This window comes from Haematobia irritans, chromosome 1 (genome assembly GCF_050003625.1).
Source record: "Haematobia irritans isolate KBUSLIRL chromosome 1, ASM5000362v1, whole genome shotgun sequence".
Lineage (NCBI taxonomy): Eukaryota > Metazoa > Arthropoda > Insecta > Diptera > Muscidae > Haematobia > Haematobia irritans.
The window spans coordinates 12272977-12288275 of NC_134397.1; the positions used below are offsets into that span (position 1 = coordinate 12272977).

A 15299-nucleotide genomic window follows, 5' to 3' on the forward strand; every position below is an offset into this window, starting at 1 on the left:
ACCAGTTATTGTTTTATAGACAAATATATATTGGTCCACTACTTAAAGAAAATACCCAGAATAGGTTTAATAATTGTATTTTTACTTAATGGAATACATATCAGCCACCATGTTACATTCTGCCACATCTTACAATTCTATAATATTCTGGAGTATTTTGTTTTAGTTTCCAGTTTAGTTTTCATTTTCTACAATTTGGTCCAACCTCCAAATTTGCGCTCCAACTCTTCTGCCACAGCTAGGCACAAACGATCATTCATGTCGTTTGCAACCACTTGGATACCTAATGGTAGGCCCTTTGAGTCTAAACCCATTGGTACTTGGGTTACAGGACAATGCAATACATTAAATATTGAAAAATATGCAAAGTCTGAAAATTTTATTAGCGGGTAGTAGTGGAATGGTGCTGTACGTGGAGAACTGTGATAGAATAGCACTCCATCCGAACCCAAAAGATCCTGTAATGCCTTTTTGCATTCCTTTGTAGCCTTCCTAATCATGTCTTCTTTATCTTGTGGAAGCAAGCTATCGATGAGGGAGTAAATTGCAGCCAACGTAAATTCACTCTGGCCTATTAGTTTCTTGAATAGCTCTACAAACGGGTTAAGATCACATCCATTACCCAAAAGTTGATTAAAGTTGGCGGGTTCCTGAGTCATCCAATATCGCCACATTTTACCACTGAGTTCTAGGTTTGGCAATTTTGCCAATTGAACTTCTTTACCCGTAATATTTGCGAAATGTTTACGGATTTCATTCATTAGTCTCTGCGTTTCTCCATTCACTGGATTGCATTGCTTCATATGATTGGATGGAATGTAGAAATAACGAAGTTTCTTAACGTCAACTGGCTGAGATAATTTAAGTTGTTCGCTCATTTTCGTTCCAGTTAAAACTTTAAAGATTGGAAGGAGATCGCCAGCATAACGAGTCATTGGGCCCAATGATACCATTGTATTCTGCTCCTTGCCTGTACGGAATGTACAGCCTTTCATATTTACAACTTTGTGGGTTGGTTTATGTCCAAATACTCCGCAATTAAAAGACGGAATACGTATAGAACCACCAATATCGGTTCCAATACCAAACGCAGTACAACAAGATGCTATAAGTGCTCCTTCACCTCCAGAAGAACCTCCCACAGACCGTCGCAAGTCATAGGGATTGTTTGTCTGACCAATAAGCATGTTCCTACTTTCAATCCATTTGTTAACTTCGGGCACATTAGATGTAGCTATAATAATAGCACCACTATCTTTCATTAATTTCACACAGTCCGCATCTTCGTCAGCTGTTGTGTTCTTTCGCGATATCAATCCAAGCGTGTGCAACTTTCCTTTTACAGCCGTACTGTCTTTTGTTGTAAATGGTACTCCCAAAAATGGCTTTTGTTGTAACTCGGCTTCGGAAAATTCCCCATTGGCCAGCTTACGATCTATTTCCTCAGCTTCTTTTAAAGCTTCCTCAAAGGGACCATCCACGACTGCATTTAATTGAGGAATTCCAGTCGATTTGATGCGTTCAATATATAGTTTTACAATTTCGTAAGATTTTACTTTTCGCTCTCTTATTAAGTTGGCCAATTCCACAGCGCTCTTTTCAATGATGGGTCTTTCAACATCTTTAGGAGGATTGCAAACTCGCTTGGGTCCCAAATACCAACCCAAAATGAATTCCAAAAGTTGATCTACTATTATGTGAATCAGGGCTAACAAAGACGCTACCAATCTGCTTTCGGCCATTGTGATAACGTTACTGACTTCTATATAGGCTGGCAAACGTAAGAGTGCACTTTAGACCGCGTTCCGTGTTGAAAGCAAAAATACATGAAACACCAAATCATCAAACCAACGTCAAAGAAATCGAAATCTGAAATCATTTAATTAACATCAAAATGAGAGAGAGAGAGCATTGATTTAAAAAGTTTCATTGGCCGCTATTGATATTAAAGAGGCCAAAATTCTCCTATTAACGATACAAAGTTAACATTCAGGGATGACTGCTTTGCATGGACATCAGTGTTTCCCAAATGGGGGCTAAGAGTGATGTTTTGATTTAAAGCCGGATATACTCTATAGAAAATTTCGCCTGGTGGCCTATAAGGCAGTCTTTCTGTGTGTTTCTTGTGGGAGAAAGTTTTATCAGTCGATAAAATTATCCAACGAAAACCGGGCTAAGCCAATAAGCGAGGAGTTTGTAATAATTTTTTGTGGGGGAATATGTAAACAATCAATAATATCACCCTAACGAAAACCTGCTGTCTTATTGGTTAGCGGAAAACATAGGAGTTTCACGCTATTTTTGAAGAGCACAAACAATGCATTGTGCTACAAGTGGAGTTGGCCATGCAAAAGTATTACAACGAAAACCTGCTATGCATTTCTTATGGGTAGCGGAAAACATGGGAGTTTCACGAGTTGTTGGGATTAATAAATTCATACAAGGACATCGTTTGATTAAAATTTTAACTATTACATATTTATTTATTTATTTATTACATTGTAATTATGTATTCGACAGTGATGCCAGGAAGTTTTTTGAAAATTCCCTACGTGGCTCCTAAAAATTTCTTTTTTTTCCCTACCCCAACATTTTTTCCCTGCATTTTCCCTACGGTACTAAATTCAAACAAATTTGGCAAGAAAATAAAAAATATTTTATATTGAATTCAATTTCTTTAAAACTGATAGTCAGGGATTATATCCTTCAATAATGGGACCAAATGTTCAATAATATGAATATTGAAAATTTTATTCGGACTTTCCACAAGCATCGGTATTTAAAATCGTCATTTTCGACTGCCTCTAGCCAACCCTTTAATTCAACAGTGAGCCAATTTGGTCAAAATGGCTATTTTCTAAATTTTGTTGGAATGGTTTTATCTTCTTCACTAGACGACATTTTTCTAAAACATTAAAAACTGTTGTGAATGTAATATTTGTAAAGCAGTTTTTGAAGATATTCCGGAATAAAAATCCAACATTTACTATTTTTATGTTAGCCTGATACCAATGCAGGACGGTTTAATGTCCAAGTCATTCAAACTACATCCCTGCCAACATTTTTTGAATTTGGGGGCGCTTTTGAGAATCCCCACTACGTCGAAAACAGTCGTATACGATATCCAAAACTCCTCGGAAAAGCGCCGTCACTATTGAGAAGTTGTACCACGCCAAGTTACTACAAAAAAGTATCGCATGAGTGCAATTATTAGGTGCCCTTCTGGATACATTTAAAAAGACGCCAATAAGAGCCCCTTCAAACAATCAGAGAAAGTGCATTTTAAGATAGTTGTAAAAGAATCATTGTGGTCAAGTAAAACACGATTGTTTAGATGATTATTAATTTTATTAAACATTTATAAATTCTCATAAATATAACATTCATAGGACTATCACATCACATTTAACATATTTTTATGCATTAATAAAAGCATTAATTGAGTTTCAAGTTGCAAGTTACATGTTGTACATGTTACAGCCAGTGCATTTATTCCCAATGGAGGCAGCCTGCCTGGAAAAATATTTGAAAAACCATCACTTTATTCCATTTGGAAAGTCAAAAATTGTTCACCAATATACCTTTCACAATTTTAAGCGAAATAACTATGTTTTCAGCACTTCATTATCGTTTTTATTTAAATAAATTATAAGAAGCTAGTTGTGCTTGGTGTTTCACAAAATATAAAATGGCTCTTGTAACAATATTGATGGCAAAATACTTTCTTGCGAATAGTGATGGCAAAATACTATCACAGTTGGCGATTGTTGCAGTGTCACATACGAGTCTGTGGTAGCGATGAGGATGAAATGGAACTTTGAAATGCTGGCAGGGATATTATTACAATACTTATTCGAGCTTATTGGACAAGTTCTTTTCAGTAACTTAATAGTACTAATTTCCTTAATCTTCTTGTCCAATAGGCTCGAATAAGTATTGTAATAATATGTAATCCTACATTTATATACTCGAATCCCCGTATGCACTGCAAGTGATATTTGTATTAGAAAATATTGAGAGGCACCAAGTTGAGGAAGCCATCACCTGTTTATGAACCTTAATGGAAACGTTTATTCCTGCAAATGAAATCTATTTACGAATTTGTAATTAAATACCAATGCAAAATTTTATCGTATACATTTTTCTTGTATAGTTTTCTTGCTTTCGTGTCGTTAACATTGAAAATTTAATCAGCTGGCAAAAAAATTGGGGCATTAGAGGGTTAACGTTACCGCTGAACTTTTCTAAATAAAATCATTACAATAACATCGTTAACGGTGAATCGCATATTCCATCCCAATAAACACAGGATGAGCGTTTTTCAAATGCAACACCTCTTCAGTTTGAGGGTAAATATCATTTTCAACATAAATTCAACTTGACTTGAAAAAGCTCATCTTCAATTCATCTTCAAATTGTTTGCGAATTACAACCAATTTGGCAAAATGTTGACGAAAACTTTGAAAATGTGTTGAAGATAATTGGAGAAAACTTTGACAAAACACTACCCTGAAAAGCAACGAAAAAACCACATGGTTTTCAATACTACTTTGGACAACAAAGTTCGTGGAAGAAATACAAAAATGTGGAAATTTTTTAATAATCAATTGAAATTGCTTATAATAATTGGTAAGTAAAACTAAAACACGGAATGAAAACTTTAAGGAAGTCACTAAACTCAAATCTCTTTGCAGACAACTAAAATATTTGGATGCTGATTTTTGGACACATTAAGAGGCTGGCCGATGAAAAATGGTAGTGGCTTATCGAGAAGAGAAAGTTTCCATAAATCAAAGTGCAACCAAAAAAACTTGGTATTTATGCTTTTCCATATCAACAACTACTGGATGATAATTCGCATCACATCGATAGTTTAATTTATATCGCATCATCGGTTTAATTTGTTATTTTGTGAATTGAAATTGCTGGAAATTTATTCCAATTATCTGGCCATCAAGTTCCTGAAAATTGCCAGTATTTTAATAACAACAATTTTGTAATACCAACGTTCTTGAGGAAATCACGAAGTACCTGGTCAGTTGGAAGAAATACAAATTGGTAAGTCAAAATAAAAAGTGAAATGAAAACATAATGGAAATCACAAAACTCGATTGTTTTGCAGAAAACTAAAATCATTGAATGGTATATTCTTGGAAGATGTTGGCCGATGAAAAACCGATGAAGGAAACAACAAAGAAAAGTTTTCAGAAAACTTACAAAGTGCAACCAACTAAAACAAAGTGCAACAATTCCTATATCGAGAACTTCTGGATGAAAATGTGCATCATCGGTTTAATTTGTTATTTTGTGAATTGAAATTGCTGGAAATTTATTCCAATTATCTGGTCATCAAGTTCCTGAAAATTGCCAGTATTTTAATAACAACAATTTTGTAACACCAACGTTCTTGAGGAAATCACGAAGTACGTGGTCAGTTGGAAGAAATACAAATTGGTAAGTCAAAATAAAAAGTGAAATGAAAACATAATGGAAATCACAAAACTCGATTGTTTTGCAGAAAACTAAAATCATTGAATGGTATATTCTTGGAAGATGTTGGCCGATGAAAAACCGATGAAGGAAACAACAAAGAAAAGTTTTCAGAAAACTTACAAAGTGCAACCAATTAAAACAAAGTGCAACAATTCCTATATCAAGAACTTCTGGATGAAAATGTGCATTACATCAATTTACATCCCGTCATCAGTTTGATATTTTGTGATTTCCTCTTGCTGGAATCTATTCTAACACACAAGCCAGCAAGTTCCTCGATAGTAATTATTTCAAATTGCCAGCATATTAATGACACCAACATTATGGAGGAAATGGAATTATACATGTAAAAATGTTTAAGATATTTAAAGTTGTATTCATAGTTTTATTTATTAATACGTTTAATAAGATAATTACATTTTGATTGGTATAATATTATTATTTTCATATATTATTAATGTTATTTTTAAGATTATTATATTTGTTAACGAAAAAATAATAAAATAAAACAAAATCCCTAGAAAATAGTATTGACTTTCAGTTAGAACTAGGATTGACTTTCATACAAATTGTGGTTTGAAAGTATTCGCAACAATGCTAGTTTTTTATTTTTCTCACATTGAAAACTGTTTGAGAAATTATTGAGTAGCGATGCATTTCAATTTGAGGATTACAATTGAGAAATTATTGCTATTGTGTTGAATTTTACTATTGAGGGTAATGTCTGTTTTTTGTTGAGAACGCGATTTTCTCAACAATTTCTCAACTTGAATATTACCCTAATCCTTTGAAAAAATGTTTGAAAAATTATTGAATTTTAGTATTTTTCAAACGTTTGTGTTTATTGGGATTAGTTGAAGCTTTGACTACCATATATTTTGGATATCTGTAATATTACGGAAAAGTACTCTTCTTGTTGCAAATGTAGTAAACTCTGGAAATTGGGAAAATTCTCTACATTTGTAGAAAAAATGAAAAATCTGTCCTTTGTTCCCTACAGATGTAATTTTAGGAAAAAATTCCTACAAAAAAGGATTTTTCCCTACGCATGGCATCACTGGTATTCGACAACAGTATGTATTAGGGCTGTCTTTCGGGATCGATTTTTAAAAGTCCCGGGATTCGGAATCCCGGGAATTTTTTGGGATCCCGAAATTTTCCGGATTCTTTAAATATTTTAAGTAATAACAATCTACAGCGTCAAAATTGTTCTACATTAAACAAATTTAATTTAATTCAATTTTATTAACAAAGAAACAACAAAAGAATATAAGAGTAAATTAAAAACGCAATTGCTATCATTTTCGTATACTTGTGATAATCCTTTTGTACTTCCATTTAAGTAAAAATATCAATGCATCCAAATTTTTCAGATAAACGCGATCTTGCATTTTTTGGACGGTCCGTTTATCATTGCTTCTTATTTTATATCGCACGAATTTCATTTCACATGAAGTCATTATTGAAAGGACCTTATCGTTTATTTCGATTTTTGATTAAATTTTGCTATTTAGTATAGCTCATGTATTATAAATTCTTATAGTAAACCTCATGTATTATAAATTCATAAACCATAAATGTTTATGAACTCAATTTGTCGCTTAAGGTTGGTATTAAGTTCGAGTTTAGCAGTTAAAAATATGCAGCCCGATAAACAACCCGTAATGACAAGTGGTAGGAGTCCGACTTTTTACCGACGGTTATTTGAACAATCCCATACCGGTGCGTGATGTATCATTGGATTTGGTCGAGCAAACGATCGAAATCATTGAAGAGGATGAACAATTCTATTTGGTAAAGAATTTTATGAAATATCTGATGATTTGTCTAATGATTTAAAATTAGATGGTTTTCGCTATTGCAGATATTACCTCTGGTGAAGTAAAAAATCTTATAGCAGCTGATATTGCCTCACGTGGCCTGGCCATAGAAGATATAACCCATGTCATCAATTTCCAGTTCCGAAATATCGAAGAATATATTTGGTTATAGAACTCGATCCGATTGGAGCATAGCACCGGAATTAATGTCTATACTTGTAGAAACTGGTCAGGATATTACTGCTATTTTACCATATACCATTATTTATATATTTTGCAGAAACGTAATACTGTTTGCTATGTACTTATCCTTTAAATTTAGAATCGAACAATCCGTTCGCCATAAAAGTCCTACCAAAAAGTATTTAATATTTGCATCTAAATAGTGTTCCGTGACAAATTGTAGATATATAAACACGAAAGAAGAAGGCATCGAAATAGGTACTAACAAAACAAAACGAAATTGCAAACAGAAGATAAGAAGGGCAATTACCATTTGTGCCGAGAGCCGGGAAGAGACATAACAAATAAATTAGCTAAATATTACGCAATTCTCGAATAAACGAATTTCGGAAGTTTGGAATATTCTTTCTAATCGGAGATAAAATTAACTTTGCAGGCAAAGTGGTTCTCATTACAGGTGCTTCGTCTGGTATTGGAGCGGCTGCCGCGGTAGAGACTGGAACTATTGAAAATACCAGTCTTGAGCAATATGATCGTGTAATGAATACAAATCTCAGATCCATTTATCATTTGACCATGTTGGCTGTTCCGGAACTGATTAAGACAAAAGGTAACATTGTTAATGTCTCCAGTGTAAATGGCATACGTTCTTTTCCCGGTGTTTTGGCCTATAATATATCCAAAATGGGTGTGGACCAGTTTAATCGTTGCGTTGCCTTGGAATTAGCATTGTCGGGTGTACGCTGTAATTCCGTAATGTAGGTAATGATGTGATGTGCCATAAGCAGAATTGAATGAAGTCCGTTTCTGGCTTCCATGGTAGAATCTAGCAAATGGCCCATAGTGGAAAACTTGGAACCCAGGATAACTTCGTCCAAAAACACTGTTGGAACTCATGGCATACATCAAAATGTTGGTAATGACTTCAACTTTGATGTCCCATTAGCGGAATTTGTTGCTTGAGGTTTGTTTACGAGGAAATGGTGCCCATACCGTTTTAAAACATAGGTGAATCAATATGTTGTAGTAATACTTTCATATATAAACAAGAATAATTTGTTTAAACATATCTTTATTCAATATATTTACTAAATTTGTGCTCATATTTTGTTTTTCCATAATTTTTGTGTCCCATATTTTATGTCAAGTCAAGTTGAATTTATGTTGAAAATTACATTTACCCTCAACCCGAAAAGTTTTTGCATTAGAAAAGCGCTCATTATTATGTAATTTCAAAACAACCCAATAACAAAAACGTTTGAAAAATGCTAAATTTCAACAGTTTTTCAAACATTTTTTCAAAGGATTAGGGTAATATTCAAGTTGAAAAATTGTTGAGAAAATCGCGTTCTGAACAAAAAACAGACATTACCCTCAACAGTGAAATTCAACACATTAGCAATAATATCTCAAGTGTTATCCTCAAAATCAAATGCATCGCTACTCAATAATTTGTTAAACAATTTTCGATGCGAGTCAAATTCAAAATTAACATCGTTGCAAATACTTGTCAACCTATTTTTATGAATGATATACCCACTTCAAATTGAAAGTCAAAGCCAAAATTCTATGAATTTTGTATAATTTATTCATTTTCATCAAAATCAAATATATAATAATACACTACACTACATAATACACTACAATACCAATTGATAAATAATAATCTTAATAAACATATCAACAAATAAGAACAAAAAACAACAAAACTTTAAATATCTAAAACATTATTAGTAAACACTTTTGCATTGATCATTGGATATACTTCCTGTTGGTGTCATAAAACAGCATTAAAATTTATTAACATGCGGGCAATTTGAAATTAGGAACGTACTGGACCGCGTGACCGACCGAATTGATTTCCAGCAGAAGGAATTAAACTGACGATCTGATGCACATTTTCATCCAGAAGTTGTTGATTACAACAATTTGTTGTTTTTAACAATTTTAATTGGTTGCACTTGTAATGTTTCTGGAAACTTTTTCTTGTCGATAAGCCACTCATTTTTCATTGGTCAGCTTCTTAATGTTTGCAAGAATTTATCATCCAAAAATTTTAGTTTTCTGCAAAGAGATTTAAATTTAGTGACTTCTCTAAAGTGTTGATTTAATTTTTCATATTGACGTACCAATTATTATAAACTATTTGAAGCAGTTCCAGTTAATTGTCCACCATTTTTTCATCGGTCAGCTTTTTAATGTTTTCAAGAACGTAGAATCCATAATTTCAGTTTTCTGCAAAGAGATATACATTTAGTGACTTCCTTAAAGTTTTATTTCATTTTTTATTTTCACTTACCTATTTTTATAAACTATTTGGTTATTTGTCTAAAATTTTCCATTTTTTTTATTTCTTGCAATTGACCACGAACTTTGTTGCACAAATAAGTATTGAAAACCATATGGTTTTTTCGTTGCATTTTAGGGTAGTGTTTTGTCAAAGTTTTCTCATATTATCTTCAACACCTTTTCAAAGATTTCGTCAACATGTTGGCAAATTGGAAGTAAATCGCAAACAATTTGAAGATGTATTGAAAATGAGCTATTTCAAGTCAAGTTGAATTTATGTTGAAAATTATATTTACCATCAAACTGAAAAGTTGTTGCATTTGAAAAACGCTCATCCTGTGTTTATTGGGCTTTTACTACACATCAGGGATGGAAAATGCAGTACTATAGTACTTTTTTCAATACTTTTTCACCCTGGTCAGTACCCCCGCGAATGATTTAGTACCTTTTGTGTACATTTTTGAGCCGATATCAGATTCATGGTACAATAGTTTTGACAAAATATTTTAATATTTTAAGAAAATTTGTTTCTTCAGAAAGTTTTCTCAAAATTTTATTTCAACAGAAAATTTTGTCAAAATGTTTTCTTTTGGAAAATTTTGTCAAAATTTTATTTTATTTTTTGTTTTCTATAAAAAATGTTATATTTTTTATTTCTATAAAAAAATTTGGTAAAATTTTATTTTTATAGAAAATTTTGTCAAAATTTTATTTCGGAAAAAAATTTTGTCAAAATATTATTTCGGAAAAAAATTTTGTCAAAATTTTATTTCTGTAGAAAATATTGTGAAAATTTTATTCCTGTAGAAAATTTTATTTCTACAGAAAATTTTGTCAAAATTTTATTTCTCTAGACAATTTTGTCATTATTTTATATCTATAAACAATTTTGTCAAAATTTTATGTCTATAGAAAATTTTGTCAAAAATTTATTTTCATTTATCTACAGAAAATTTGTAAGCGGATATGAAACTAAACAAGAAAGAGTATTTAAAATTGAGAAGTTGACAAACAAAATTTTATTTTCTTTAAAATTCAGTTTAGAGGAGATCTTGACAATAATCTTCTAATGGAATTTTTGTTGAAATTTAGTGAAAAGTACTTTTTCGCTCAAACAAATACCTTTGATGTACTTTCTTAAAAATTGTATTTTCCATCCCTGCTACACATATGAAACAGAAGAAGAAGGAACAACCGGATAGGGGGACATTTGTTTTTAAAATTATCGAGGAATATAATTCGCTATTAAATAAAAACAAAATATTACTGCCTGCCTAATAATGGCAGGTGGGTGGATACACAATTTTACTGTAACGGACACAGACCAATCGTCTGGATATACATTATATAAAATTACTTCTATTGTAAGTGTAAAAATTAATTGATAAAATTGTATGTTGGAAAAATATATTAAGCTTTCGTAATTTTAGGTATTTCCAAGATCAAAGCCTCAGGCTTTAACACAACTTGTTTTATGGAGACGTTTTCACGATATCAAAAAGCTTCATAGGGAGTTGAAGAGGAGACACAAAAACCTCTGCCTCCCAGGATATCTACCGGAACCTATAGATTGCTCATTTTTCAAAAGATTCGATCGGGATGTCATTGAAAAGCGTAAAGTTTATATACTTTCGCTATTGGATTTTGCAGCACAACATCCACAGCTGTACAAGTCCCATAGTTTCGCCCAGTTTTTCCATGAAACAACTCCCCCAAATAAAATACAAAAACTTGTCGGAAAAGCAGCACGTTTTGGCAGAAATCTGCAAATTGAACAGTGCGATCAAATTGATAATCAGAAATTGAAATGTAATACATTATTTGATTCTTCGGATAATGATGGTGTAGCATTATTTGAAGAGAATGAGGTGGTGGAGGAGGAAAATGACAAGTTACCGGACGATAGCAATACTTTCATAACATTGAAAAATAATTTGCGATTTTTAACCCCCATGGCTTCTGTTGAGATAGAAGATAACGATGATTACATTTACGAAGCGGCTATTATATTTACGAAAGCTGTACAAGCAGAGGTGAATTTAGAATACAACGAAGCATATTTGCAATACAAAAATGGTGTTGACTTGCTCCTGAAAGGTAGCAAGGAGGATCAAAATGATGACCGAGTATATATAGCAAGAGCAAAAATTGCAAAATATCTAGCAAGGGCGGAGGATATATATGATCGTTTCCTAAAGATATCTCACAGATCAATTGCTGCCACGGTATCAACATCAAATTTTCAGTTAGCAATTGATGTATCAGGAAATACTAATTCCGACACATCAGGATTGTACCTAGAGCGTCCGTGGAATCATATGGCCAAATATAAAGTTAAATCTCTACTGCACAACAAAGTTTTGCTTGTATCGTCCAATAATAATAGCTATGTTATGAAGGGCATAGAAAAACCATCTAGTAACTCGGCAACTCAAACCGTATTTCTTCCTCAACATGTTCCGTATATGGTTGACCTTTTGGCATTCTTTCAATCCGATCAAAAAATATTTCTATTACTTCAATTGGCTTTAGGTGGAAAACTTCTCGATAAAATACATTCCCCGCCAAAATCCAGCGATGAATTAAAAGACCAGCAAGCTACGATTACAATTTCCAAGCCATTGACATCGAATGAATTTGAGGACTTAGTAGATTCATCAAAGCAATTAATAGAATCGGTTTCGAATACGTTGAAGGAATCTATGTGTGGAACTTCAGAAACAATTTTAAAAAAATGGTCACGACAATTGCTCGTTGTAATACATGCACTGCACGAGAAGAGTGTTATGTTGTGGTAAGCTATTTGTAACCTTTGATTCAAAAATGCCGTATTTTATAAATTTGGTCATATCTCTTAGTGATCTGCATATGGATAATTTATTATTGGATGAAAATGGCCAATTGCTTTTGACATATTTCTATCAAAATGAAGGAGTTTCGTCTGATGGTTGTATACACAAGGCATTGAGTCCGAAAGCTATGGAAAATCATTTTGTTGCACCTGAGCGCCCTTTAACATTACGTTCCGATTGGTGGAGTTATGGTGTTGTGTTGTACGAGTTGTTTATCGGCTTGGTAAGTATAATAAAATTGTAATGCGATTCAATAGACCATTACCCACATTGCGATACAGGGTATAAAAGTGAATATATATCCATGGTAAATCCATAAAGCTGTAGCCTGATTATAATTGACAAATGGATATTGTTAGAATGATAAGCATATTTTTTCAAGGGACAGTATAAATACTCAAATTCAAAAGATAGTGAACACAGATGCTATTCCTACTAACAAAATATTTTTTTAATATTGTCATTTTAATATTGCCAAGACCTAGTTTATTGTAATTTACATGAAACAAAAACGGAGAATTAGATTTGGTACAATTGGATTTCCAAGTGGCACTTTAGGTCTGTAGAGATGTAGAGGGCTATGAATAAATATGATGTTGGATAAGGATGACTATATCCATGGCTCTATCTAATCCAATCTCTTATTAGATCTTATTCTCTCAGATTTGGTTACATACCAACACCCGAATTATATCCTCCAATTTTTACAGGAGATACCACAAAACAAGATGACATGGGTTTCCTGACGATCTTCTTTATAAGTTCGACGTTTGTTCTCAAGGGGAACTAAGCCACTGATGATATTCTCGATCATATTATGTGCTGGTCGGATTCATATTTTTTAGCTATTATTAAATCATGGTCTTAAATTCTAAATAGAAATAGGATGCAGTGTCTACAGAGATCAATGTTTCCATTAATCGACATCTTTTTGTTGAAATTGTTTTATAAGAAAATTAATTATTATGTTTTTGATTTTCCTGTTAGAAATATATATGTATATACAAATACATTTTTTCAGTTAATAAAATACATTCAAACTCAATAGGTTATGAGCCCGGTCTCGTAAAAGAACATTTTTAGCTTTTTGACAGAAAAGAAAAAGTTTCAAATCAATTCAAGAATATGGAGTTCGCGAAGAATTTAAAGCCGCTGTCGTATCCTGCTGATTGGCCAATATGGAAAAGGAAGGTGAGAGATATTCTAGACTTCTATGAAGGTGCATTGGATGTCATAGACAAGAAAATTGAAGCACCAATACCTTTGCAAATGGAGCAACAGAATCTCAAATTAGATAATTCAAGAAAAAGGAAGAATTTTACCGCAAAGCAAATTGTTATGCAAAGAGCATATTAACCAACACGGTTACAGATGAGGTGTACCAAAAAATTATGGACAAAGAGAATGCCTATGAAACATGAATGGCATTGAAGAACATTTTCGAGGAAACTTCAAAGGATCAATTATTTAAAATTTGTTCGGACATGTTTTCATTTGGATGGCAAGATAATCTAGACGCATCAACACAAAAATAAGAGGCCTATGGGATAAATTGAATGCTGGTTTGTGATTGATAGGGCACAATATATTTCCAGATATGCTATTGATCTGCAAAATACTCCACATTCTTCCTCCATCCTATGAAATGTTCCGGTCTAGTTGGATGATGCTCACGAGGGATACAGACAAATCCATAGACGAGCTAATAATGCAAATCTGTCTTTTTGAGAGAAAATTTAAGAAAAATATTCAAGATTCAAATAACAATCCAGAAGCTTTAATGGTGAAATCTAAGAAAAATTACAAGCAAAAAGTAAGTAGCAATGTGTCAAAGAAGGAGGACGTGTGCCATTCTTGCAAAAAGAAGGGACATTGGCTGAAAGATTGCCGAAAATGGAAAACCGTCGAAGAAGACAGCCACCACAAATATCAACCTGGCATTAAATACTTAAAGCAATGCAGAACGTGCCTCAGTGTCTGAAGAAGTTTGGTGGATTGACAATGGAGCTACGAAACCTGTAACAAATTCGTATGAATTCTTTTCTGAATAGTTTCAAAGAGCCTCAAGTTATTCAAGCAGCAGGAAAAGAATATATTAAAGCATATGGTATGGGAACTATCCAAATAATTTCAAAAATAAAAGGTACCCCAATAAACACAAACGCTTGAAAAATACTAAAATTCAATAATTTTTCAAACATTTTTTCAAAGGATTAGGGTAATATTCAAGTTGAGAAATTGTTGAGAAAATCGCGTTCTCAACAAAAAACAGACATTACCCTCAACAGTAAAGTTCAACACAATAGCAATAATCTCTCAATTGTAATCCTCAAATTGAAATACATCACTACTCAATAATTTCTCTAAACAGTTTTCAATGTGAGACAAATTAAAAATTAACATTGTTGCGAATATTTTCTAACCACAATTTGCATGAAAGTCAATCCCAGTTCTAACTGAAAGTCAACACTAAATTTCTAAGGATTTTGTAAATTTTATTCATTTTTTCGTTAAAAATATAATAATATTAAAAATAACATTAATAATATATAAAAATAATAATATAATACCAATCAAAAAATAATTATCTTATTAAACGTATTAATAACTAAAACTATCAATACAACATTAAATATCTTAAACATTTTTACATGTATAATTC

At 32.5% G+C, this 15299-nt stretch overlaps 3 protein-coding genes and 2 long non-coding RNA genes across 8 annotated transcripts in view; 3 read left to right on the forward strand and 2 right to left on the reverse strand.

Moving 5' to 3' along the window:
* Positions 1-61: 61 nt before the first annotated feature.
* Positions 62-2161, reverse strand: LOC142220246 (fatty-acid amide hydrolase 2). The gene has a single exon (XM_075289273.1). It carries the CDS (start codon positions 1740-1742, stop codon positions 189-191), a length of 1554 nt encoding a protein of 517 aa, XP_075145388.1. The 5' UTR covers positions 1743-2161; the 3' UTR covers positions 62-188.
* A 2115-nt stretch (positions 2162-4276) lies between these two features.
* Positions 4277-6018, forward strand: LOC142220249 (uncharacterized). The gene is made up of 4 exons (XR_012717847.1): positions 4277-4629; positions 4695-5058; positions 5123-5454; positions 5519-6018. It is a non-coding gene; the product is annotated as an uncharacterized LOC142220249 (long non-coding RNA).
* A 1594-nt stretch (positions 6019-7612) lies between these two features.
* LOC142221526 (2-(R)-hydroxypropyl-CoM dehydrogenase-like) lies at positions 7613-8258 on the forward strand. The gene is made up of 3 exons (XM_075291282.1): positions 7613-7674; positions 7720-7754; positions 7933-8258. Exons 1-3 carry the CDS (start codon positions 7613-7615, stop codon positions 8256-8258), a joined length of 423 nt encoding a protein of 140 aa, XP_075147397.1.
* Positions 8259-9061: 803 nt separating this feature from the next.
* On the reverse strand, positions 9062-10152 carry LOC142220250 (uncharacterized). The gene is made up of 4 exons (XR_012717848.1): positions 10082-10152; positions 9796-9962; positions 9626-9731; positions 9062-9560 (listed from the first exon to the last, which is right to left on the reverse strand). It is a non-coding gene; the product is annotated as an uncharacterized LOC142220250 (long non-coding RNA).
* Positions 10153-10954: 802 nt separating this feature from the next.
* LOC142220252 (ribosomal protein S6 kinase delta-1) overlaps positions 10955-15299 on the forward strand; it is a 59680-nt gene continuing 55335 nt past the window's right edge. For 2 of the 4 annotated variants that reach the window (XM_075289280.1, XM_075289278.1), the window contains exons 1-3: positions 10955-11149; positions 11216-12579; positions 12644-12860. In XM_075289280.1, the coding sequence (XP_075145395.1) occupies positions 11066-11149; positions 11216-12579; positions 12644-12860 (1665 nt within the window). In that variant the 5' untranslated portion in view covers positions 10955-11065. Of the gene's footprint in view, positions 11150-11215; positions 12580-12643; positions 12861-13347; positions 13683-15299 lie in introns of those variants that run through there. The other 2 variants (XM_075289279.1, XM_075289277.1) reach the window with 2 other exon arrangements.

What these genes read in the sequence shown, in the direction of transcription:
- LOC142220246 (XM_075289273.1), bottom strand. Translation starts at nt 1,742, where the DNA reads ATGGCCGAAAGCAGATTGGTAGCGTCTTTGTTAGCCCTGATTCACATA.
- LOC142221526 (XM_075291282.1), top strand. Translation starts at nt 7,613, where the DNA reads ATGTACTTATCCTTTAAATTTAGAATCGAACAATCCGTTCGCCATAAA. An exon ending in CATAAAAGTCCTACCAAAAA is followed by an intron (nt 7,675 to 7,719) that starts GTATTTAATATT and finishes GACAAATTGTAG; the next exon opens with ATATATAAACACGAAAGAAG. An exon ending in AGAAGAAGGCATCGAAATAG is followed by an intron (nt 7,755 to 7,932) that starts GTACTAACAAAA and finishes TTAACTTTGCAG; the next exon opens with GCAAAGTGGTTCTCATTACA.